Raw genomic sequence first — 27886 nt, forward strand, 5'->3', positions numbered from 1 at the left:
TGCGAATGGGAGGCGGGAGGAGGTGGAGATAATGCGTGTAGGTACACAGCTTAGTATCCGTGCTGCACTTCATTATCTTTGATCACTGCTGATATCATGTCAGCGAACGACAGATGACATCTGACTGCCGGCGTGTTGGAGGGAAGAGGTTTTCTTTGTAACTGCTGCATGGCGGCAAACCTTTTTGTCGGAAATAATTATCCAAATTCACTTCAGATCAGTTCAACATAAAGCTTTCAATTACGGCTGTCCATCAGGTCCATAAACCTAATTTTCTATTAGATCACGACACGGCATTTTTATTGTTGATTTGCTTTAAGAGGATGTGACCTACAGCGTTAAACAAGATGCTTGTACATGGAGCCTAAAAAGAGATGCAGCCGTGTTTTTATTTCACGATCTGACTCTGAATCAGGATTACAAATCTAAAGGCCAGAAAAATGAAGGGGTAAGTTTTATTACTTTTTTCAAAAAACAGAGTTTCTCATATGCTACGATTAAGCAGTCTGGAAAATACCTATTGATTTTTCAATATTTGATAAAAAAAAAATATTGAGACACACTTATTATTCATAATTTTATGGTAGCTCCTCAAAAACATTGATTCCTTGTGTGGCATCATGGGAAATCCAAAGGAACTCAAACAAACCTCCAGACGCCTTTTTCATAGTTGGGTACAAAATGTCCAGCTGTCCTAACCCTAATGACCGCCGGCAAACCTAAACATTTGCACCAGTTCTGTCTAGAGGAATAAACCACATTTCCAGCAAACCATTCAAAGGAGACTGTGGGAAAAAAAACAACTAAAAACAGAGTTTCACCAAAAACTAAAGACATTTTTTGAACACTTTGAATTTTAAGAAAGAAAAATATCTAATTAGTTTGGCGTTTAGATGGGCAGTATTGTGTGAAATCAAAATATTTTAACTTTGCATCATTCTCTTTGCTCTGATTTTCTTCCATTCATATTTGAGGAATCCTGCAACCAATTAGGGTTGCCAAGCGCCGGCTCCCCCACTCAGCTCCTTCAGACTAGCATCAGCAACAGTTGGCAGACACCATTGTTCAAACTACTTTTCACTCCTCAGAACGAAGATAAAGGGTCAATAGAGGAGGATTGCTGTGATGATGTGCTTGAGGAAAGACACAGAAGCCCAATTTCAAGGTGTAAACTTTCTTTTACATCGTGTTTCATACATGCAGCATATTTCTAACAACTGAAGGCAGCATAGTGACTTGACTGCTTTAATATGGCACTACGTGACTGGAAAACACAGACATGAATAATTTGGTCATCTTAACTGACCTAAAGCAGGAACATTTTTGTTTGACCAGACAGTGAGAAACAACATGTTGTTTGTAAATATTTTGCTGCACATGTAGCTTTGAGTTGTCGCCGGTTTGTTTTCCCCGGTGTGGCCTCGGAGGGGAGGGTTGAGTGCATTAGGATGAAGGGTGTTGGTGCCGGTGATTCAGGTAAAAGCGCCCGCTGAGCTCTTTGTGTCACAGCTCTGAACGGCATGTCAAACAAATGGTCACTGCACAGTAGGCAGGGTGTTTGTCCACGTGGCACTCTGGATGAGGTTCAGTCCAACCCTGAGGACCTGACTCACACATGCCCTTCTCCCTGCCCTCTACACCCCCTCCATCCCTATCTCCTCACCTCAGTGTCCAATTACAGCCCACTCTCATTAGCACAGTGTCTCTCCAGCGAGAGCCTTTGCAAGGGCAGGGATGGCTGCGGCTGCAACAAAGCCACCAACACGAGATCTATCAAAATCCAAGGAAAGAGTGAAAAAGGCAAGTGCAGGCAGGACTTCTCATTATAGAGTGCTGTAGAAGGTGAGGGACGTGAAGAGCAGCCCACCCTGACTGTGCTGAGTGTCATGTTGTCTTTTCGATCTCTTAACAGGACTGACCTCCCACCCGCCCACAAACCAGCTCCCCCGCCTCCCAAAAAGAAGAACAGCGACATGAAGGGACACTTGACCTCCGACGACATCCAGGTAAGACTTTTAATTATCTGCCCAACTTTAAAGTGAACATTTGCAGCTTGGACCCGTTTTAAAAACGAGGCATTTATCTTTAAATGAGAATAAATTGAAGTAGCGTTGAGCCTCTGCCTTTTGTGTTTTCTTGAAAAAGGTTTTAATATGCATCAACTGGACTTCAGCTGAATCCCATTTCCCAGGGTTACCTGAAATTTCCCCTGAAGTTTTCTCAAAGTGCCCTTTTGTTAAAATCCTCACAGGCTGGTGCTTAAAATGTTCCCCGGTGAAACGGGACCCCACTTTGAGAAACCTGCAGCACCTTCAAAATGTTTCACAGACCAACACAAAGTAGACCATAATTTGAAAATGGAAAATATGTTCATGTGTAGCTGTTTCTACCAGCTGTGCACATCTGATGGATGTTTATTCTGATATTTCTTTACTCAACCACAGTTAAATTGAGAAGACAATGTCTGAACTGTGAGTTTTGAAGTCTCGCCACAGATTTTCAATGGGCCAGTTTGAAACATGATTTGATCTAAACCACGGCTCTTCAAATCCAGGCTTCAAGCAACTTTCAGACGTGATCCAGGTCCAAAGCATTTTAACCAAATGAGCGAATCACATCCTCAGTAGGTAGCCAGGTTCTGCCAAGTCCTTCAGATGACCTCATTGTTTGACTCGGGTGGCAGCATCATGACGTTACATTACTGATCCAAAACCAGCAGCAGCTAATTCCAGTCCTAAAAAGATGATGGTCTGCATGTGTGTTCTTGCACCAAAACATCTCATCTAATTAGTTCAATTATTTCCTCATTTTGAGCTTATTTAAATTTAGGGATGCACCGATTGCAGTTATCTGGCCAATTACCGATCAGTTAAAAACCTGACCTGCCGGTTCCAATTTCGGCAGATGCCAATTTTCGTTGTCTGAAATGTTGCTCAACATAGCAAGAAAGTTGCTGAATTGGCAATATGGGGGTGCTTGTTGTAAACTGCAAGCGTGCAGACATGGTCTGTCCGTCAAACCAGCGGTTGATTTTTAAACCTTTTCTGAGGTCGATAAAATCGGCTTCACCTGTAAAAATCAGCCGATCGCCGGTCTCTCAAAAATAAGAAAATAAATCGGTGCACCATTCTTTAAATTTGTTGTGGTCAAATCTAAAACAAGCCTGACACTCATCAGTTCTTTTGGAAACAATTCATCCTTAACAATTGGAAAACCCTCCACAAAGTCCCTTTAAAATCATTTAAATTAACCAAATGACTATGCAGTTTATGCATATTTTTAAATCTGCATAGTTTTAAATTGTCATGCTTGCAAGAAAATCTACAATAAATCCAGGTGCTGCTTTTTTTCTGAGAACTGATTCTGCACAGCAACGTCTCACAAAGTAGCAGCGGCCCGATTTTATCATACAAAACGTCGATTTCACGCCGTCCCAAAATATTAAGGGATTATTTGAATTTGAACTCTAAATCATGACTCTATCTTCATTCGTGTCTTCATCCACTTAGCTGGCGAGTTCCTGCCTGAAAGCCTGTCAGTCATCATGATGAGCAGTCTCCTTAAATGACACAGAGATAATCAGCACAGCCACCAGGCAGCTTGTAATGACACAGCTCTAATTATTGCTCTCCCTACTTTTTGAACTTCTAGAGGTTTTGCCTTAGCAAAACTTTATCAAGTAATTCACTGTAATTTATATCTTTTTTTTAGGATGCAGCAATAAAGCAGGTTTTTCTCGTATCCCCACCTTTCCAGACAGTCCGTGCTCACATGGCTCCGTTACAAGGAGTCACTACCGAGTCACAGCAAAGTGTTTTCAGGAAGTGGCAGGCAACAATGCTTCACGCGGGCGGGCAGACGTCAAAACAAAATCCATATAAATGTGGGGAGCCAAGATTATTCCCTTCAGCTGTCGTGTGTTTTAATGTGTTAATGTTGCTGGGACTCAGGGAATTTGTTTTTAAAAAGAAAGGAAGAAAAACCGTCTTCTGCTGTATTTTCTAAAATATGAAACTGAAAGCTTTAGAGCAGCAGCGTCCAAACTGCTGCCCCGGGGGCCGATTGCAGCTCTAGGAAGGATTTTCTGCGGCCCCTGACAGTAATTCAAGAAAAGGACGAATATGAAGAACCAACACAGGCAGTTCATAAGATCCAACCAGCCTTTTTGGAGAAAGAGTGAGCCATATGCTGTTCTGCTTGTTGAGGATGACATTTTAGGAATTAAATGCTTTTCTTTTAGGAAGTGTGACTTTTTAAATTACAGATCAATTCTCAACAAAAATCAATTACCTATTGTTTTTTCATAGACTATTCTTTGTGTAGTTTTTTTGCTGATCATCTAAAATTGAATAAAAAAGATGTTGAATTTAGTTGAAGTTGTTTCTCTAACGCAAAAGAAGACAAAACTAACGCAGAAATAACTTTACAACAACATATACTAGCTTGTTTTAAGTCAGTAATTCTTGATTGTTGATAAAAGTTCTGGTTCCACTTGCAGATTATTTCACTTCTGACATGGAAAAAATGAAGGAATCATTTACTTAAAACTAGCTCTTACATCTTGGGGAAATGTTACTTGTTCATTAGTTTTGAAGACAAAACTAACGAACATTAGTACATTAGAAATAAGAATTTCTAATGTACTAAGATATCAGCTTTAGAAACTAGACCAAAAATACTTGGTAAGATTTTGTATTTTTGCTGTGCAAATGTTTAAAAACTAAAAGTTGGGCAGTTAAAAGTCTCTGTATTTTGTATGTACAAAAATGTTTATAAATTGTTTTTTTTCCCCTTTTTTTCTTTTTTCTCTTTTGCATTTGCTCAAATGTGAGGCATGTGAGACGATTTTTCTGCTAAATGTCCCCAGAGTCCCTCTGCAGCCGACTGGAAGCAGCTCAAACATTTATGATCAAGCAGACTAAACGCAACAACTACTGCGCCGCTGGCAAAACCAACCATTCAGGAAAAACAGACTAGACAAAGCAGGCAGGAGGAGATAAAGTGCATCGACGAAAGCTCTTATTCTCACCTCTGCAGTGCCTTAATAATACCACAGATATGCTAGGAAGACGAGATGCTCCAGCGCCAGAGCCTTCTGTGCAGCTGGCCCTAAATGAAATATGTATACCAGGTGGAAACCGTCCAGTTAGCCTGGATGTTTGTTGCTCTGAGAGCCAAATAGAGAACAACCATCGACAAGGCTGGAGCATTTTTTTTGTCTTCTTCTTTTTGTTCGAATAAGTCTTTGTACCATTTTATTACATCTAAAGTCCAGTGCTCAGCTCTCTGTATGTCCACTGAGGCATTAAATTCTTCACCTTTTGACATAAATAGGTTCACAGTGCCAAGAGTGTATTGACTGGAGTTCAGCTGCTTCTGCTGACTGGAAGGAAAATGTGAGTCAAACGGCAGTGGGCAGCTATTTGATCCCTCACATTGAACAGCACGTTGTTGCAGAGACGAAACACTTTTCATTGTTTTTGGCTACTTTGGTGACTTTCAATCACTTTTTTTACTTTTTATTGGAAAGTGAAACAAACATCAGTTAATATCTCTGTGTGTTGAGTACGTAATGTGAGCAAACGTCCTTAAAAGCTCGTCTCTGCCAGAGGCCTTCACCCTGCAGGTGGATATTTATCCATTAGAAACACACAGCGGGGTCGTTATGCTTCTCGTTAGCTGTAGATACGTACAGCTTTTTTTTACTAAATGTGTCATAATTTTACAAGCTTAGCAGGGAAAACGAATCCTTGGGATACATACATATTCCTCGTAACTGCTGTTTCTTTTTATTTTTCCTGAAAAAATAACATTTTTCAGGAAAAGCGATACACGCTTGTTGATTTAAACATTGCTGTTTTATCACCCAATTGAAAACCGTTTATATAATTGTTTCAAAGTTAAAAAGATTAGCTTATTAGTTAGAGGTGGAACAGTGACACGCAAAAATATTTAATTCCCACAATACAACCACAACGTAAGATGTGTATTAAAGGTAGTAGTGGTGAAATAGAAGGATGGTTTGCACTCTTTCTTTCTTTCTTATAAATAAAATATGAAACATCCATCCATTTTCTTACACCCTTGTCCCACAGTGGGGTTGGGAGGGGTGCTGGTGCCTCTCCAGCTAGTGTACCGGGTGAGAGGCGGGGTACAACCTGGACAGGTCGCCAGTCTGTTGCAGGGCAACACAGAGACACACAGGACACACAACCATGCACACACACTCACACCTATGGGGCAATTTGGAGAGACCAATTAACCTGACAGTCATGTTTTTGGACTGTGGGAGGAAACCGGAGTACCCGGAGAAAACCCACCATGCACAGGGAGAACATGCAAACTCCATGCAGAAAGACCGGGGCCGGGAATCGAACCCAGAACCTTCTTGCTGCAAGGAACAGCTCTACCAACTGTGCCACTGTGCAGCCCAAAATATGAAACATGTTCTGATTATTCAGTTTTTGCCAAATGGCCTGTTCTTCTCTGTGAGTCTGATTGGTTGGTTAAATCCTCCAACAAACTTTTGCAACTTCCACCAAGTTTTCCTCCAGTTTAACTTCCCACATTATGATGCTGACACTGTTTTTTTTTTTAGCTTAATATCCAACTTGTAGTCCAAAAAGCTGCATCTTGATCTCATTTGACAGGAGGACCTTCTTGTTTTTCTTCTTCTTGTGTCTCCAAAATGGCTCCAAACAAAACTTTGGAGATTCAACATTTTTGAAAAGCGTAGATTTTGTTTGAGGTTTGTGGTTGTAACATGATGAAATATTACGGTGCAAGAGGCTTAAATACTTTTACAAAGCGATTTAAACTGCGTCAGCCAACGGTCAGTTGTTTCTCTCTGTGTTTGCCAATCGAATCCCACCTTAAGGCATGAAATAAAATCCCTGTAGCCATGTTGTGCCGTTTACTTTCAGCTTTTACGTTGCTGCTCAGCTATTTCAGAGATTTGCATCATGCGTTTCTCTGATATGGAAGTCATTAATTTGACAAAATAACTGGTGCAAGAGTTCAGCACTGCAACCCGAAAGTTTAATATACTGTCAAGCTGCAATCCTTGTCAGATCTTAAATTAACGGTGCCAGTTTCTTCTCATTAGAACCACAACAAAAAAGGAGAGGAAAGCTGCATGTGAGCAAAATAAGTCAGAAACGGTTAATTTAACATGTTTCTTTTCTTGCTGTCTTGTTTCTTTCAGCTGCTGTACATCCAGTAAAAAGTTGGAGGGCTAATTGCATGAGGAGCTCTTGTCATGCTGACCTCCTGCCGTTTTGTTGCAGGTGGTTCATCTTGACAAAGATGAGGAAATGCAGAAGCTGCCTCTGCAGCCCCCGTACTACGACATGGCGCCCTCTGAGTCGACCCCCTTCACTGATAAACCGGTGAGAGCTGATTTCCACAGGAACCGCTGGGTTGTTGCCATTAGGTGTCGATTTTAGACAAAAGGGTGACCTTTTGTCATCATTATGCTTGGAGTTGGTAATTGGTTTACGATGTTAAAAGCCTCTACAAAGTCACTAAGGAGCTTGTTTTTTTTTTTTTTTTTGCTTGCTTGGTGTTAAAAGCGAACGCTGGCCGGTGAATCCGCGAGGGGTTTCGTCTAAGCTTCTTACCTCATCATCTCCATCGGCTTCTCTCATCTTCGGCGTAAACGTGGCAGCCTCATCTCTTCCTCTCTCTGCATCATCTTTTGTTCTGACCTCGCTGCTCTGAACCTCCTGCCTCACCTGTCCTTCACACCATGTAATCCCCCGTAATTACCTGTGGGTTTTGCCTTGCTAGCATGTGCAGATTCGCTGCAGAATGGCGGCCTGTATGCAATCACCTCCATTGTTAATTGTTTGGCTTCGTGTGTGTGCTTCTGCAGACCTGAGTGGCTCAGATGAAGAACATTTTCTTGCTTTGCTTCTACAGAATACATGCGTCTGTTCAGGCCTGCGTCTGCTTGCTGAGAGCTTTTTTGTGGATGCTTTCTGGAGCAAACATATGGCAGTTAACACAAGCCTCTTTCTTTGAATTATAATTACCGATTCTGGCTGTAGAGATGTCATAATGCCATCAAACATCTGCTGTTGCAGTGGATGGGAATGTATGAATTGCTTGTACATAGACTGAAGGTAATGAGACCCAGATGTCGCATGAATTGTCAGATGTTCTAAAACTGCATTTTGACATGAAATTGTCCCCTCAGTTTCTACCTCTTAAACTTTTGCACATTTTTCCGTGTTACACGATTTAATATATTCTGGGGGAATTTTACGAGACGCGTCGATAAAAAGCTGCACGCAACTGTGCGGTGGAAGGAAAACCAAACATATTTTCTAAACTTTTTTTACAAAAATAAATCAAAATGTTGCGTAAAAGTTGCCTCAATGTTTCCCTGTTGGCGCAACCAGCTGCTTTTATGACTCTGAGTCCGTGTCGTCCATCGTATTAATTAATCCGAGAAACGGTTTAGATCAGGGGCGACAAACTCATTTTCGTTTTGGGCCGAATCACAATCATGAGATCAAGTGCTCTTAAAGGGCCAGTTGTGCCAGGATGTATTGATAAAAACCTGTTCAAAAATTAAATTAAATAATATTATTGAACATCTTTTCAGTTCCTCCAGGATTTTGTTTCTTTTTGTGTTTTTTTTTCAATAAAAATCAAAGTGTTTGTGGTACTAATTTGGAAATATTTGTGATATTTGCACTTATTATGACGGTAAATGCGACTTTTCATTTCTCGTTGTTTCGATCATGGACTATCCAATAGAGGCTGAGGCCGCTGTTTAGTGCAAGTAAGAGTTTTTGAGAGAACTCACTAATAAACTCCCAATTATTAGCGCAAGAAGGTTTGGGGATTTGATGAATTTCCACGATAATTCTCAAGAAACTGGAGGGACTGATCGACATAATTTAGCAGTAAACGAATAAAAACTGCATTGATTTGATTGAAACATAATATTTAAGCACACTTAATGAATCCAGAGGGCCCATAAAAAGCTACGGTGGGCCGGATTTGGCCCACGGGTCTTGAGTTTGACATCCCTATGTTTACATTTACTCTGATGTGCATTAAACGGTCACAAATTGTCACTTCTTTGTGTTGGTTTTTAACAAAAACCAACACAAAGTGTTGGTTTTTGTCGTGTTGGTTTTAACAAAATGTTAAAACCAACATTTTGTGTTGTGTTGTGTTGGTTTTAACAAAAACCAACACAACAAAATGCATTAAAGCTTGTGTTTTTTTATCGTTAAAAAAATTGTTCAAGGGATGGGAATACATTTGTAAGAAAAAAAGCAGGACTTTAAGTTACAAACAAGTTTAAAACTCTAGAATCTCCCTTTTTGAATGTCCACAGCTTGAAACAGGAATGCACCAATTGCCTGTCATTAAAAAATCATCAGTTTGTAAAACTATAGAATACTGATGCTGAAAGCAAACCACCTTACATACTAATGAAATCCACTCAACTGCGGCAGCAAAACGGGTAAAATAGTTTTTGTGGATGTGAATTCAGAAATCATTTCTGTGTTGGTTCCCCTAAATCATTCATGCAACGTCGGATACCTCCCCCCCTTTCAGGTTGGGAAGCCTTTTTGCTCCAACACTAAACGAGAATCTTTTCTTTTCAAGCCTGAGTTTTAAAGTCGCATAATGATTTTAAAAAAGAAACGCGAAAACAAAATCAATAATTTACAAGAGATCCGAGCTCTCAACTGCGTTCTGCCTCCAGTTTTTCTTCTTTCTTTTTTTTTCAAATCTGATTATATTCTGTGTGACTTCTTAATTTTTAATCTTTTCATAACACATCTGTAAAAATAACCCAGGCTCTGGTAAGTGATTTAAAACTGAAGCTGGAAGAAAGTGGGCATAAACACAAAGCTTTGAATAAAAGTTGAATAAAAATGAAATGTTTTGAGATGAATATTAAATTTTGTTAATTTATCTAAGTGTCAGTCAGTTTATGGCACCAGAGAGACATAAAAACTGATTTCAAGTTGGAGTAGTTGCATAATTACTCGTACTAGGCGATGAGTTTGTGTTTGTATTTACACATTTAACACCACAGCTTAGAGAGTCGACAGTCATGTAAAACCTAGGCCTGTCGCAATAAATCAATTAATTTCTTTTTTCTCTTTCTTTCCATCAAAAACCGGGTGACAAAAGTCTCCAGTCTGGTGTTTTAGTCTCAACTGGCCATTATTTTGACGGACAGTTTTGTTTATAGAGACTTTATTATTCATTTCATTTGTTATTTCTGTTGTTTTGTTTATGTATTTTGGATATTTAAAATGTTTTCATTTATTATTATGATTATTTGCAATAACTTCTGTGGACAATTTATCGTCCAGTAAAATTTGTTACAGTGACAGGCCTAGTCAAAACCCATTGACTGTGTCGTGTCGAGATTAATCTTTTTTCTTATCACTTTCTGCCATTTTTCTTTGTCCAATGTTTGGTGCTTTGTTGTAAAGTCAAAATGGGAAAGAGTTTCTGCAGTTGGCATCAGTGAGGGTTTATTTTGGGTTCAGGATCATCAGTCGTCTTCCTGATCAGTCTCTCTGGTTGTTTTCACCTAAGTTGCTACATTTGTTACATTTCCAGCTGCTGCGGTTTGCTTTCAAACTGCTCTGTGTCAAACAAACCAAGCCCTTTGAAAAAGCCTGTTCCCCTTCTCGCCTGTGGGGGCGCTACATCAATAACCACTGAAGGAAACGACATGAAAACCTCTGAAGAAGAGGCAACTTCCCTCTTCTAAAAATGTAAACAAAAATGGAGTGGTGTCGAATGTTAGCGGGTGCAGGATGTCTGTTTTGTTGTTGTAATTACCCAGAATGCCGCAGTCTTCCTGCTTTTGCCGTTCACATATGAATTCAAACCGGCCAGATTTCACTTCAACCAAACCAAGACCTAGATTTGTAGGCAGGCCAGAGTTTGTTTATTTGGTCTGCATGAGAACCAAAGAACAAATGAACTGGAGTTTGATTAAAGCGAAGAGAACTGATGAGAATTTCACCCTCAGATCCTTCAATTCAGGGCAAATAAAAATCTTTTGAATCTCCAACTTTTTGTTCACCAAACCTTTAGGACAGTGGTTCTTAACCTGGGTTCGATCGAACCCCAGGGGTTCGATGAGTCGGTCTCAGGGGTTCGGCGGAGCCTCTGCCACGGAGGTAAAGACACTTGTGTAAAGTTGTGATGACGCGCCGCTTTGCCATCACTTGCTGCAGAGGATCACGTGACATTGCTTAGCCAATCAGAGGATCACGTGACATTGCTTAGCCAATCAGAGGATCACGTTACATTGCTCAGCCAATCAGAGGATCACGTTACATTGCTCAGCCAATCAGAGCTGCGGAGGAGCTGATTGAAGGAGTTCCACTCTCAGCATGGATTTGAACTTGTGTCTTTAATTACTTCAGCAAAACTCACAGTTTTTACCACATTCTATAGTCTAAATCTGCTCYTTAGTCGCATGTTTTCGGGGTTGGTACTGCCTCTAGTGGTGTGGGGGTGGTAACACAGCTAATATAATTACATTACTAAATCAGAATACGGCAAAGTCTTTTGTGTGTCGGGAGGGTTGGTGGAATAAGAAGGGTTCGGTGAATGCGCATATGCAACTGGGGGGTTCGGTACCTCAAAAAAGGTTAAGAACCACTGCTTTAGGACATCTTAAGAAATGTAAGGCGACTGTCTTCCTGCTGCTATCCGCCCATAGCAGCAACGACGCATTGAGAGAGGCCCTGCGTCTGCAGCCCAACAACCAGCAACATTCAAAGTCAAAGCAGCCTTTAAGGCGCTTTGGCTTTTGAATTTCTGAATCTAAGACTTTTAGATTTCTAAGTAGTTTTTGAACTTTTTAGGTCTAATCTTCATAAATGTTTGATCAGCTGCGGAATAGCCTGTTTGAGTTAATGTTCCTCTGTACTCCTTTCTTTTTAGAGCCTTTCTCTACCAGATTTTTTTTTTTTTTTTTTTTACTTTTTTTGATGCATGTTTTTAGGTCAAAACGTAAAGGATTAGAAATATCTGTTGCTGGGCATCAGCTTAAAACTTCCTGCTTGGTGTTGTAGTTGCAGTCAATGCGACAAATCGTCAAGTTGCTTGAACGTGGAGCGGCCATGTTTTGTGCATTTCTCTCTTGGATGAAGGAAATAGAAACCATGAAGTAAATAACACTGGAAATTGAGCAGCAACTCCGTCTGTGAAACTTTAAAATTTAACATGCAACGCTTCCCCTGGAGGAAAATCAGTAATACCAGTGAGTGGATGGAGGTGTTTGTGAAAAACACAGTGGATGCTAATAGAATAAAGACTTTCCAGGCACAGCTTGCTCATCCTGCTGCTGCTGCTGCTGCTGCTGCTGTATTGACAAACGGAGGAGCAGCTTCTTCCCTCCGGCTGTGAGAATGAACTCATCCTCCTCTACACCGTAAAAAAAAACAAAAGTTTTATTCTTGGACTTGATTATTTATTCATTCATGTATAAATAGTTGTGGGTGTAATTTTTACTGAGCTGCATAATGACTCTTAAACTGAGTCTTTAATCTCGAACCTTGAACCATTTATTTATTTTAATTATCCTGCAGCTTTGCCTCTCAGGTTTACAAGTTCATTTAAGTTTTGCAAGTAAAGGCGACGCCGTTTTATCTGTTTGTGTTATTTTTGAAATACATTATAAATTATTTAACCCGATTGCTTGTGTTTCAGCAAAATGTATTTCCTTTAATCATCAGCTTTGAAAGATTAAAAAATGCATTCTGCATCGACCCAGCTTTCTGCACCTACAACGTGCATATATTTAGCTTTCCTCCCATTGATGCTTTATAAATATGACTCAACCTTCTCAAAATACACGCAAGAATAAATCAGGTACTTTTTTTTTCTTGAGCAAGTGGGTTTTGATTTTCTGTGTACAGTACCCGTCTTCATTTTCAGCGCTCAGAGAGAGCAGGTGTTTAGTTCAGGTAATCCGTAGGAACCGAGGGTAGATTTTCTTCAGATTAATTCCTTATCACCTATAACATTCCACTCAAAGTGTAGTTTAGGGCTGCACTTAAGATGAATAGGATATCAGTGAGGTTCTTAAAACGCTATTTGTGAGGGACACGCATTGACTGCTGAGCTTCAAGTGTTACTAATGATGATTTTCTCTCGGGGGGGGAAACACTGTCTGAGAGTTTTGAAGGCGATGTGGCTGTAATTTTCCCCCTGATTGCACTCTGGTCATGACAAATATTCCATATATTTAAAAACCTGGCGTGTGCCGAGTGTTGGTGCACAGGAAATATGCAAGAGGGAGATTGGAGAGTAGATTTAAATTATTAAGATAACATTCTGCAGTAGCTTCGATCATTTCCATGTAATTTGTTCTCGGGTGAAAATAAAAACCTATCAATGCAAATGGGGATACAACAGGTACCGTAACAGTGGAGATCCTCTCCACAGGCCTATCTGCAGAATATTTAGCATATAGGCTGGACGGCTTCCGTCTTTTGAAATCAGCATCTTCTAACCTCTGAGATTTTGTTCATTTCTAAACAGAGTCTTTATTTTTTTAAAGAGAAAAATTACATTCCTAAAACTGTTTTCCATTTTTAACCAGTTGATGTCTGTGAAGCTTTATCTGCTGTACAACTCTGCAAGTACATCCGTTCATTTTTATGTTTTTTTATTTACATGATGCTCGGGTGGTTTCAGCTAACGTCCGGTTCATTTTCCTGAGAGTATTCGAGTGCGTTTAGTACTCCAACTATCATCAGTCCTTCCAGGGTTTCATGTTTGTTTCTGTGAGTTTTTGCAATCAAATTCACTGGTTTTGTGGTGCTGCTTTAGAAAAATTTGCAAGGAATTTTACAATATTCTTTCATAAAAATAGGAAAAACGATGGGAAAAATCTAAACATACAAACATTTTTATTCTTCCAATTTAGCGTAAGTAGCTAGGTGTTTGCTGCTGGTCACACAAGAAAGGCTGAGGCAGCAGTGGAGTAAAAGTAAGAAATACTGCCACCTGCAGGTGGGAGTTGGAAGTCATAAACACAATGTTTTGGGGGTTTTTATGCAAAATTTGCAATAAACTCACAATTATATATTCCACCAAAAAAAAGTCGAGGATTACTTAATTTTGCATAAATTAAGGCGAATGCGAAAAACTAAATTTACGACGTGTTTTATAAAATAACATTGAATAAAAATATCCTTCACTGTCCAACAGTTTGGAAACTCAGGTAAATTTATGATAAATAAAAATTCTGCATATTTACACATCCAGTGTAGAGTTGCCACTCACTAATTCATCAGTTAATCTGATGAATTAGTTCAATCATAAACTTCTCCTCGAAGCAACAAACCCAATTTATTCTCTACTGTTATTTTGAACCTCAATTTAAAAGCAACAAATGAAACGGCGCCCTTGTTTAAACACAGACGGATGTGTTTCAGTCATGAAGTATTTAAAATAAAAACGATGTTTCCTTAAAGATGAGATGTGAATTGTGATATTTCCTGATCCAGAACACTTTGACCTAAACAACCTTCCTCTCACTGAATGACGCTGACGACACACAACCTGAAATATGAAGGAGGTGCACACTGAAAAAAAAGAAAACGTGATCCAACTTAAAGATAAATAGTTCATTTGTTCCAAGTAATCAAATTAAGTTTATACGAGTAAATATACTAAATTTATTAAGTGGTCATGTCAAACAAATGTAAAATAAATTCACTAACTCAAAACTTTTCAGTCGGAGATGAACTATAAACCTACTGTCAGCTATACTGCTATTTACATAAAAGCTGTTAAATCTGGAGAGCATTCATGAGGATGGGTCCAGGTATCACAACTGAGTCTGGAACCTCATAAAAAAGCTTCTGGTGTCTATTTTAAAATTTTGGTGAAATGGTCTGAAGGCCTTTGTACCCAGCAACAGTGTTACTAGGTAACAGGAATGTAAACCTCTGATAACCTGTTTTTCCTTCAATGGTCATTAATGTAGCAGCGACGGCTACATTATGCTGTGTGTCAGCCTGATGGGTGGACAGCTCAATAAAGTGGGAGTTTCTTATAGAACAAAAATAAATCACATGATACGATACTATGTAAGCTTTTTATCAGTGATGTTCTCATGGCTGTAGCAGCAGCACATGATCGCCGCCTCGATTTGGAGAATTTGAAAAGGCCGTCAACATTTCAAAAACCTTTATGCTCCACGAAACACTGAATGTTCAAAGAACAAAATAAAACCGTTCTGAGTTCCAGTTAGCCTTGGTGCTGCTAGAGGTCCTTGTTGCTCTCCTATAGAGCTCCAGAATGGTCCTCTCACTTATTGCCACTGTAATTTTCTTGTCATAAGAACTAAGTTTCACTGAAAAAGTTGAGCTGAGCAGGCAGAACTCTCCTTTTGCAGCCGACAGGCCTCTGCAGACTCAAGTAAACATGCATCTGTTGGTGCTTTTCAAACATCTGCTCATGCATAATTTATGAGTTTATAATTTATAGCTTAAGTGTGCATTATTATTTTTGGGGTGTAATTATGTTGTCCGGATCAATGGATTCACAAAATTCCTTAATTTAAATCAGGCCTACCTCTACTCAAATGTGTACAAGTTGCTAAAGTAAATCTGTTAAATCACGTGATATTGTTGACAAAATGGGCGACTCAAGAGACTTTTGAGTGTCTCCTAAATGAAAAATTAAAGCAAGTATGCAGTAAAATAACGTTAAAAAATTACCCTGTACATACTTTTCTGGCTTTTAAATTACGGAAAACACACATTAATCCCTCAAATTTTACATTTTTTAAAATAAAAGCTCTTCACAGCCTAGTTAGAAACAATCATACATTCATGAACTACAGTAAAGTTTTTATAAACATAGGACTGAGTACATATATCTGTATCTGTTAGCTTAGGAGGCCACACGGCTCACAAAAAGTTCAGAATATTTGACTTTCTGGTCAAATTTATGGAAAATGTAGCAGCAAAAAAAAAAAATCATGCTACAATAATATTATCTAATGGCTAATGTCAAACAAAAGTCAACATCAGTGGTGGGTATGCCACAGCAAAAAGCTCAACACCATTTGACGTTTAGCATCAATTACAGCTCGACAACGACGTCTCAGAAAACTGCAAAACAGCCGAAACACCGAGTTCCTCTAAATCAAGGCTACGTTAATGTAACAATGTAACATTAATTGCTACATTATTGTAACAATCTTACAATAATCTAACATTGTTACATAAAAAAGTAACAATGTTACATTAAAAAAGTAATTTCTGTATTTTGCAATAATTTGCGCAAAATCTAACAATTTTATTACATGCACAGCAGAAAATATTGCAAAATGCATTCTAGTATTTTATTACATAATTATTTTATATTTTTTAATATTGCAGCATTAAAGAACTGTTTAGTCACCTATTCTGATTGAACCAGGACATTTATTGGTTGATTGATGATGAAATGCCTTTTGTTAAGTCGGGTCATGTTTCTCTTGTAGCTCATTTCAGCAACAAGGCAGTTCAAAGTGCTTTACACCATAAAAACACAATACAGAAACTAATTACAGAACATTTTGTCCAATGACATAATCAAAATATCCAAGCAGATTTCTAATCAAATATGTTGAGCAGTTTTCCAGTTACAAGGATTCAAAGGCAAGTTGTGAATTATGCATGAAGTCTGGTTCAAACGGGACGATTTTAAAATTGTTGGCTGATTTTTAAAGCCTTCAAGAAACGAAAGAGTTGTGGAAAAAGGTGGACATGTGAATTCAAAAGTTTAGGGAAAGTCACTTTAAGTTTACTGGTAAAGGTCAAAGTGCATTTCAGTTTCATCTTGAATATCCACCCTGAAGCCAAACATCCCCAACTTTTTGTGAGTCGTGCATCCTGTCAGTATAAACACCTGTTGATAAAACTCTCTCACACACTGTAAGCTACACACACTGCAGTCTTAAAGTTATCCTGCCAAGCCAAGGTGTGTTCAGGTCTCATCTAAAACGGGTTTGGAGTGGAGGATAAGTCAAAACACACACACACACACGCACACACACAACTCACACTATGTTTGTGCATTTGCTGCTGTTAAAAAGGCCTGAGGCACATAAACAATCTGGGTAGTTCTATACATTATGAATTAGTAGTTTGGGGTTCAAAAATATGTCCTGCATTAGAGCTTATCCTCTCACAGAGTCTGTCACACACTGGGAGGAAATGTTCTTTGGCTGAGCAGGAGTGAATGCCAGTTTCTATATGCAGCACACACACACGCACACACACACACACACACACGAGTGTGAGGAGAGAAACTTTCCTGGATCTCACGTGAAGAACCTCACGTCCACAATTGGGTCCCAAAAATGCATAATAAATGTATCGTTTTGCAGCATTATGCTTAATATGGATTTGTGTATTACACACATGCACTCCTGCACTCTTCCTACCATATATCGATAACTTTAGCCAAGATGTTTTACTGCTATTTTAAAACATTTGTTTTATTCTAAATTATTCCACTGGAGCTCCAGCTGCATGTTTGGGGTTTTTTTCTTCAACATGGAGGAAATTTGTGGGTTTTTTTGCTTATACAGACAAAAATAAAACGATATCCAGGATTAATAATGATAGAAAGTATACATTTTATTTTCCTCATCTTTTCATTTATGTTTACTGTTACTGGTAACAAACATGTAGCCTGGCTGGATTAAGGTTTGTACTGTGATTTTATTATCTAAACCATTTTTTTTACTTGTGGCTGTTTAGAGCGATAATCTTCTGGAAGATGAACCGTCACGCTGGTCTCTGTCGTTGTGCAGCTTATAACTCTTTTCCTCCAGGCTTGTCCTGGATCCAGTGAACTCTAAGACTCCCAGTTCCCACAGCATGATGCTGCCACCGCCACGTTAGAGGTGGTGTGTTCAGAGAGATGTACCGCGTCACTTTCACCTGATTAAGTTTTTATTAAAAGTGGATCTCAGGAAAAAGGCAACAAAGAGACACTAGCGGTGCACCGATTACCGATCTTTAAAAAGCCTGACTGATTCTGGCTGATACCTTTTTTTTTTTCTTTGTCTGAAAGTTTGCTAAGTATAGCGACTATTGTTAACTGCAAATGTGCTGACATGACCTGGTGGGCCGGTCTGTCAGTCAAACCTCTCACTGACTGACAGAAGAGGTCAAAGGTTAATTTTTAGGCCTTTGCTGAGGTAGATGAGATCAGCGGATTCGATCGGCTTCATAAGTATCAGCCGATCACCGATCTCCCAAAGTTAAGGGAATCGGCGCTGATAAATCGGTGCACCCCTAAAAGAGCCTCCAGTGTCACCAGTAAACTTTTATCTCGAGAAACAAATTTATCTCCATTCCCAACATTTGTGTTCTTACACGCTGTGTCATTTCACACAGCTACTCCAATGAAGAAACGTTAGAATTGGCATCATTTCGCTTGTAAGCATATTTTCTATAAACCAGTGATCTGAGTAAATGTTTTATTGTTACATACTGACCAGATGTTCATCAGCTCACTCCGTTAATCAATCATCCAGCTCGTTTTTAGCAATCAGTGATTAGAAGCTGCTCGAAGTGTCTACATGCATGCTGATATTGCAGAATATCAAAGGAAGCAGCCTGTCCATTAAATTGCCTCTGGGCATGTCTCCATGTTTTGCACAGCAGCCTCGGTCTCTTGGATTCTGTAGCGATCGGGACGCATAAATTACAGTCCTTGTGGTTTGAAAGATTGTACAGACATGCATTCACCATAATTCAATCATTCAAGCTGCATGCACCCAGTGTCTGTTTCATTTGTTTAGTTCCAGGTTTTTTTTTTTCTTCTTTTATGTTGTTTACATGGCCATCAACTTTAAACACTGCATACATCCTGAGAAATGCACATTAGGGTGCAGACGCAGCTCTATGTGTTTATGAAAACACTTTAATTGAAACATCTCTTTTCAGTTTTCTGTCTAGGAAAACATAGAGCATAAATCCAACATTGTCATTGAGCACAAAGAACCTATTCCGTCTCTAACCCTTTTGTTTATCACTCCATTTTGATTTGTGTGCTATGTTTTCTCTGTGATGTCTCCATCTTCTTGGCTTGTCACTTTTGATAACTTTCAGACATATTTTCTCATATATGTTCCACGCCGGCACGTTTTGAAATTCCCCGCTCCCACCTTCAGTCAACATTGCTCTCTGTCGGGGTGTCTGTCTCTCTCACTCTGTGGTTGTTTGGCTGCCTCACTCCTCACACACCTTTCACCTCTCTTGTCTCCAGAACTCTGGCCACAAGGACTGCGATGTCCAGTATGCGGAGCTGGATACTGCAGCTTTGGCCTCGTCTCCCAGCCCACGAAGCTCTGCTCACACTGGCCCTGGGGACCTTGTCGAGTATGCAACCATCCAGCCTAGCTCACACTAGCGCATGCCATTATAGGCCTTTCCCCCTCAGACTTTGGCCTCCAGGTACACAGACTGACGCACTCCAACCTTCCGTTCGTGCCCTCTTCCACTTGCACTGACTCCCCTTTATGTGATCCACAAGGTTCCCTTTTCTGCTTTCCTCTCTGGTCTTGGTCGTCTTTTGATTTCCCCTCTTGCTGCTGTGCAGAAGGTTTGATTGAAGCTGATATATATATATATATTTTGTCAGGCTGTTATAAAACATATAGGAACAGCGGTAGAAAGATGTGAATCATATGTGCGAATGACAGTGTGGAGCTTAAATGGCAAAGACATAACGAGCACTTCAGTCATATATAGATCACATGTGTCCAACCTGAGGCTCGTGGGCCAAATCCGGCCCGCCATAGAGCTTTTTCTGTGGCCCTCTAGAGTCTAGACTAAACACTAAGTTAACTTAAATATTATGTTATCAATCAAATCAATGCATTTTTTATCTGTTTACTGCCAAATTATATCAATCAGTCCCTCCAGTTACTTGACGATTATTGTGGAAATCCCTGCACTTTTTGTGCTAATAATTGGGAGTTGATCGCAATTTTTTTCTCAATAATTGTCAAAAACGTTCTTACTTGTACTGCACAGTTCATTATCCTGCTGGAAAATGAACAGTTTCAGGTTTTTTGAAGCCTCTACCAGATTTTCTTCCAGTATTACCTGATATTTAGCTCCCTCCATCTTCCTTTCCTAACAGCCAAAAAGAGACCATCATAATGCAGACATGTTGTTTCACCAGTAGGGACACTATGTTCAAAGTGAGGTGGTGGAGTATTATCTGACACAGGAAGTGTTTTTCAATGAGAACCTAAATGTTTGACTTCAGTCATGTCTGACCTGATCACCTTTTTCCACATCTGCTGCGTCTCCTCCATGGCTTATTACGATGTTTAAGGAACAATGGCTTTGTTCTCATAAAGATCACATACTTTCCACTTCCTTTTCACAATTACAACCACTTGGTGCTGGTTGGATCATAAAACCCAGTAAAAGGAACAGAAAAGTCATGTACCATCCCAAAGTCAGACTACTTTAGCTTACATGAACAGCCTGCGTGCTGAGAGATGTGTTTTCCTTCTTCTTCTCCCCTCTGGCATTAACTGAAATGATTGTGATTGTGTCGTCTGTACTGCAGGTGCACATATAGCGAGGCTAACAGGTAGGATTAGGCTTATTATAAGCTTGGCTGCAGATCCAAAGCTGTGGGTGATGCAGCAGTTCTATATGAAGCATCGCGTTGAACTGAGGAGACCATGTGGGGTTTTGTTGTTGTTTTTTTTTTTTTACAACAGTTTGGCTCAACATGATCTCTGAAGATCGTTGATAATGAAATCTCTGCATCCTAATCTGCCCTGCGCCGCTTAATTAACCGTTTCCATGTGTTTTATTGACGCTAGATTTTCCACTAATCCATGCAGGTTTCTCACACCTTGAATGTTTCTCCCCATTTATGCAGAAAACAAGGAGGAGTTTTAATAAAGCATGAAAATAAATCAATCAATCAAGTTTATTTGTACAGCATATAGCATGAACTGCAAAAACACAAAATCATGCCAAGTATTTTTGGTCCAGTTTCTATTGCAAATATCTTAGAACACTTGAAATATGGGCAACTAACTTAAAAGTAACTTTATAGAAGCTAATTTTAAGTAAATAATTCCTTAATATTGATCAAAAAGCATTAGGTCCATTGGCAGATATAACATGGGAAACATGAAACATTCTGCCAATGGAACAAGGACTTTAATCAACATGAAGGAACTTTTTACCTAAATCAAGTCAATATGTCTTGTTGAAAAGTTGCTTTTAAGTTAGCTTGTCATGTTTCGAGTGTACTAAGATATTTGCACTAGAAACTAAAACTACAAATTTTTGTGTTTTTGCAGTGAACTTAACGTCATCTAGTCAACGTTTGTTTAAACATTACATTTTGTTAGAATCGTCCTTGTGCCTTGAATATGTTGATTAATGTTTCATTTATTTTGGTCCAAAAGCAACTCTAAGCAGGTTTAGTTTAGATTTAAAGGATCTCGGTGTTTCGGCTGTTTTGCAGTTTTATGTGAGTTTGTTCCAGATTTGTGGTGCATAGAAGCTGAATGCTGCTTCTCCCCGTTTGGTTCTGGTTCTGGGGATGCAGAGCAGAACCAGAACCAGAAGACCTGAGAGGTCTGGAAGGTTGCTATGACAACAGCAACAGATCATTAATGTATAGTGGTGCTAAACCGATCAGTGATTTATAAACAGTATTTTAAAGTCTATCCTCTGAGCTACAGGGACTTTAGAACTGGGTGATGTGCTCTGTCTTCCTGGTTTTAGTCAGAACGGCGGCAGCAGCGTTCTGGATCATCGACTTTAGGCAGTTCTATAAAGACGCTGTTGCAGTAATCGATGCGACTGAAGATAAATGCATGGATGAGTTTCTATAGATCTCGCTGAGACGTTTGTCCTCTTCTGGAAATGTTCTTCAAGTGACAGAAGCCCGACTTTGTAACTGTCTTTATGTGGCTCCAAAGGTTCAAGTCAAAGTCCATCACTACAGATTTCTAGAGAAAAAGTCTTAATACACTTGAAATGAGACAAAACTAACTTTCAAGTAACTCAGCAGGATTTAGGAGGTTATTCCAAGTCAAGTCAATAATTCCTTAATATTAATGAAAAAGTTCTAGTTCCATTGATTATAAGTGGAAAAATCTGCCAATAGAACGAATCTTTTTTCCTAAATATTAAGAAAATATTTGCTTATAATAAGTTTTGTCTCATTTCAAGAGTACTAAAATATTTAAACTGTAAACTAAACCAAAAATACTTATTTTTGTTTTTGCGTGTCTGGCTAGTCGCTGCACCAACAAACATATTTCGCCCTGAAGATACTTAATGTGAAACGGTGTTTATCTGAACAGTCACTAATATTTTAAACGTGTTCCTCAAGTGATTGGACCTCTTGTAAACCCTGATTAGTAACGGAGCAAAACATGGCCTCATCTACGCGATTATGCCCTGATTTGTCATCTGAACCCCACAGGAGAGAGCCGAGCGTGAACCTGCTCCTCAGCATCACTTCACATCTTCAGAAACATGCAGCAGAAGAGGGAAGTAAAGCAGTGCAAAGGATCCTGTTGCTAGACCCGTTTCCCTGGTTTCTATGGCAACCAGTCAAGTGTTTGGAGCGGAGACGTTTCCCATTTGTAGATACAAAAATACACAGAAGAACCAAGCTTCAAAATATAACTATTTGGGCTTGTTTGGTACAAACAGACTGGCTACTGATGCACAAATCAGTACAGAATCATGAAAATTTGGTTTATTAATAAAGCAAACCGATAATTGTTCTAGATGGTGCGTCCAGCCACTTTACCTATAAAGTGGGAACCTCTGGTTGGTAGGCGGAGTTACACAGTTTACTGTTGAGATTATTGGCAGGTTTTTATACAAAAAACAAACCATATTAAAACGAAAAGCTCATCAGGAATTAGACCGCGTCAGAAAATACATTTTGAGACGCCTAACATTGTCAACCATGATGATCTGCTACACCATCCTCCCACTTTGTTTTCATATTTGTAGCATAGATGTGTAAAAAGTCTTAAATCCAACTTTTATTTTAGAAGCATAATCACATTCACATATAACGTAAAAAAAAAAATCCAGTTTTGTTTCAGGAGCGAAAGAGCATTTCACATCAAGCTGTTAATTTTATTTATTTTTATTTTTACTATTTTTACTTTTGTATTCATTTATTTTATTTATTTTTTTATTAGACTCATGAATGACAAACATACAGTCAATGATTTTTAAACCTTTTTATGTTGCATTCAAATCTTCATCCTGTTTAAATAACCTAAAGAGTTAATGATGCTAAGCAGGCTAACAAGAGAAATTATTGCCTAACAGTAAACTGGCAACAGCTATTGACCCTTAGCAACTACGTCACTTATTCAGTCGTAGCGCCATGATGGACGTCGGAAATGAACTGATCTTCTGAAGTTGTTTTTCCCAAGTTGTTTTTGTCAGTTTATTCATGGCTTCCACTTGTTCCAGTCATTTTATTTTGCCTTTGAACGTAACACACCTGGTTGGGGCTCAGAGACGGCAGCTAGAAACATCTAGCTTAGAAACCGACCCGAACCTCCTCCCTCCTGACGTGTTCATCAAATTATCAACTTTGCCTGAATTCACACCACATTATTTATATCATTGTCATAAACGGCATTTCCCCTTAAACCGGTTCAGCCTTAAAAACATACAAAAACCGAGATGCTAACCATTTTTTTCTCCGGCTACATGATACTGCGACATCGTCTCCATGGTTACTAATAATTAAACACGCACATTCTCGATAATGCAATATTTAATATCTTTCTAATAATACTTATAAAATACATGAACGTTAAGTCTTCTTACCTCGTAAAAAGTGTTTGCTGTAAATCCGTGATCGCGCTGTGTCATGATGACTGACGGCTGCTTTCCATCTTTCCTCGTTAAAAGTTACACAGTAAAATGACAGTTTGGTTTTCTGTCCTTGTCTGTTCATGCAGCTGAACATGCAGCGCCCTACGACCAGTTTTACTGAAAAACCAACTTAATAAAAGCGATATTAGGGTCACCACACGAGCGCTTTGTTAACCGCCATGTCGGCTGTTTCCATCGTGGCAGAGCAAGCCGAGTTTTGAAGCGAGTGACGTCACGTTTAAAGTGTCAAAAAGCACAGCAGGTATTTTTCTGGCATCTGAAGATAATCTAAAACCCGTCTTGCTTGGATGGTATGTTCTTTTCTCTTTCCCATTTTGAATAGAGGCTTGGAGAAATTGCTCTCGGAGTAATTCCATATTTTACCCTGTGGAAACAGGAAGTCATGGATTACTGTTCTGGTACTGATAGATCCAACAAATGTGCCACAGGGGATTTTGTTAACTCCTAATGTGGGACGTTTCCTGCTGAGATTTCACCGCTGCAATAAAAAAAGCCAAAACTCTGCAGGTTTTCTTCGGGGTTTAGGTGTGTGCTTTGAAATGGTCCTTGAAGTGTCATTTTGTGTCTGGTGAGGCGTTTCTGTATCGATTTGCTGTTACCTTGTAAAAAATACTGAGGGGCAAAACATTTTCATTGTGCAGGTGAAATCCACCAGATTTTAGTTTTTAAAGAATTCCATTTTAAAGTGGAATTTCAAAGAATTTATCAAACTATGCTGTCGAACAAAGTTAGGACCTTGGAGGGAAAAAAAACAGGCCCACAGCATGACGGGTCCTCCAACCTTGTGGTTTGAAATCTGATACTTACCTGCATCTAATTCTCCTCTACAATAAGAGAAAAACAATTGCAAAAGAATACAGAGTTGTTCTCCCTGAAGACGGTATTTGGTTGCCAGGAGACGCTTTGTTTTCTGCTTGCAGAAATGACTTGCCATGTTATGACTGGATGAGTCGCTGATTCAAACTTCCTCTCTCCTCCGTCAATAATGAAACGCCAAAACAAAAGTGAGTTCATTTAAAAATTATTCGACGTGCATGAAGAATAAGAATAGAGCAGATACATCAAACTCGCCTTTTAAATAGTAAAAATGCACAACGTCAAGAAAACACGTCCGTCAGCAGGTTTACAGAGAGCAGATTTATTTATTTACAACCTGCAACTTCAAACTGAACCTTTTCCAAGATAGATTAGGGGGTAATTATGAACAATCAAGCCTCCTATAAAATCATCTGCATCCGTTTTTGTATTATTAATCACTTTAACCACTGGCTGACATTGTCTGCTGGAGGACAAGCTCTATTTTTATACCACAGATGTTGCAGACAACACTGCTTTCATTATTGCTACTTTATTGGGTAAACCATTGGAAAACGTGAAAACACATCCATTTTTTTTACCTCAAACTATAAAATGGTGACGTAGCGAGGGATAGAAATAAACTTTTCACAGCAAAGTCGTCAGCTGCAGGTGGATGATGGTTGCAGTAAAAGGCTAATTAAAATCTGTGTGTGACTCGACACCCCAGCTGCAGTTTCTAGCAGTTTTATAAATTAGCAGAAAAAGCAGCATCCTCGAAATCTAATGGAGGCTTTATGATTGTAGACGGTGACAGGAACGCTGTTGTTGCACGGATGCGCTGAGATGCGTGTGTGAACATGTAGAAGTTGCCGGGACACCGTGTTGTGCCAAAGACCGCAGATCTGTGTAGATCCTACATGCCGGTGGAATTTCGCTGCAGGGCTTTAGCACACCGTTTCCAAAAACAACTTTTGATAATTGCGGTGAAGAGTTCTTTATTATATCTCGGTTTGAAATCTCCAATATGTCATAAACCGGGCTGACATTTTACGTGAAGAGAGATAGCGTGTGATTTACATTATTTTCCTAATCAGCAAATACTATCCTGGCCCCCAAAGCTCAACAAGACAGAAATGTTTCATCACAGAGAAATTGGTTCCTGCTTAAATATTCAGTGCTGATTTCTAGTGACCTTTCCCTGGAAGGAAGCGAGTAAACATCATGGCAAGATCTACCGGAAGACAAATACAGCTGCTGACACCAACACTTGTCACTTTTCCAGCCCAGGCAGTTCATAATCTTTCCTACATAGTCAAGTTTTCATAATGCTGGAGGTGTTATGTCATGTTTTTTATAAGTTTGTCTTTCCAACTTTGGCTTTTCTGCATGAAAAAATAAATTAAAAAAAAAAGTTTTTCTCCCACTTTTCAGTTTGAATAAACAGAAAGTTGCCGATAAGTTTTGATATTTACCCGATTAATTAAAAACAAAACAGTTTTGACAGAGGACAATATGTACAAATCAATGAAATGAAAGGTAGCAGAAGGAAGAAAACAATCTTATAATATCTGCCACTTTTATCCCAAAAATACAATCGAACAATAGAGATTTACAAAAAATAAATAAAAAACTAAACTAACACAACATGAACTCAAAAAAACTATTTACACCAGTAGATGGGATGAAAATGATGTCAGGTTCTTCGCTACTGCGCTGCTTCAATCATGGAAGAAAACCTTTTGAGTTTTTTTTTTAGAGAGTTGCTGAATAAAACTAGTTTTGATTTGTAAAATTCATCCAGCTGAGGAGATGAGACATAAGATAAGCAAAGATTTTCATCAGTATGTTGGAGAAAACTAAATCACAGTAGCATAAAGAAAAGCATGTTGGTTTGGTTTAGTGTTATGTTGATCACCAGAGAAGAATTGCAGTTTGATAATAACGTTACTTAATCGACAGTTGAAACTAAATATTAAACTTGATATTTCAGCAGCCAACTGTCTGATCACTAGGGCACAATTACAGATATGAAACAAATAAATAAATACAACAAACTGCAGGATTATGACAAAAGTAAAGTATTGAACATTTTAGATTCCACACTTTTGATCCTGATACACATGCTCTATTCAATCCAAAAGTGGTTTTTTTATGCTAATATTTACGGCAAAATAGGAAACAGCATCTCAGAACTTTAAGCATTCACATGCATTGTGAAGAATTTATTACTGATGAGTGTTTGAGTAGTTCATATTGGAGTTAAGGTGATATTAATGCCATTAATGCATCAGAAATGCTCCTTTTATGCATTTTCACAAATTACAGTTTCATTACTTCCAGTCTGTGTCTTAACAAATCCCTGCTGAACAGTGCAGAAGCATCCAATCGTTGCATTTATTTTAGATTTTGAAGAGGAGATGAACAAATCTGCCTCAACCCATGAAAAAACAGTGCAATGGCCCTTTAGTGTCGCTCAAACTGGAAACCAGCAGTAGCATTGCTGGAGGCCAATGGTAATCAATCACAGTAATCCAGCAACGCATGCAGGTCATTCACGGTTTGTTGGTTTTTGTTTCAGTTATTTACTCTGTCATTGAAGTAAAGGAGTCTTCTTCAGTGCTGCTTGTACCAGATTATCAGTGAGTGGATTGTCAACCCCACAGGTTTTCAAAATAAGAGTCTGATTTAATCGAAACAATAGTTTTTTGTTGTTGTTTTTGATTAAAGATTGATGTAGAAGCCTTCACCATTTGTGCAAATATCAAACATAGGATTAAAACTCTGAGAATTAAAATTTGCTGATTTTTGTTCTACTTACTAGAAGAAGAAACATTTTTTTAAAATTACACTGAAAATGGAAGAAAATCCCCAAAAGTTAGCATCCTAAGCTAGCTGCTGCTGTCCTCAGGTTGTGTTCTGCCCACACTATTATTTTGAATTTTTGTATAAAACTCCACCACTCCTCTGTATACTACTAGGAACCTAAATTTACATATAATATGATATAAGGAGGTTGTTGAGTTAACTTTTAGTTGTAATCAGTGAAATAAAATCAGCAAAGTCTTAATCATGTATTTCCTTTGCATCCTTTCATGGTGAAAGTGTTATTACATTATCAGATATAAAAACTTATTTCCCCCAAGGTTAGGTTATCT

General features: G+C 38.8%; 1 protein-coding gene across 5 annotated transcripts in view; it reads left to right on the forward strand.

Annotated features, from left to right (window-relative positions):
* nectin1b (nectin cell adhesion molecule 1b) overlaps nucleotides 1-27886 on the forward strand; it is a 222878-nt gene that overhangs the window by 180872 nt on the left and 14120 nt on the right. For 2 of the 5 annotated variants that reach the window (XM_008426430.2, XM_008426428.2), the window contains exons 8-10: nucleotides 1913-2006; nucleotides 7287-7388; nucleotides 19282-19394. In XM_008426430.2, the coding sequence (XP_008424652.1) occupies nucleotides 1913-2006; nucleotides 7287-7388; nucleotides 19282-19394 (309 nt within the window). Of the gene's footprint in view, nucleotides 1-1912; nucleotides 2007-7286; nucleotides 7389-19281; nucleotides 19470-27886 lie in introns of all 5 variants that reach the window. The other 3 variants (XM_008426425.2, XM_008426427.2, XM_008426429.2) reach the window with 2 other exon arrangements.

This window comes from Poecilia reticulata, linkage group LG13 (assembly GCF_000633615.1).
Source record: "Poecilia reticulata strain Guanapo linkage group LG13, Guppy_female_1.0+MT, whole genome shotgun sequence".
Lineage (NCBI taxonomy): Eukaryota > Metazoa > Chordata > Actinopteri > Cyprinodontiformes > Poeciliidae > Poecilia > Poecilia reticulata.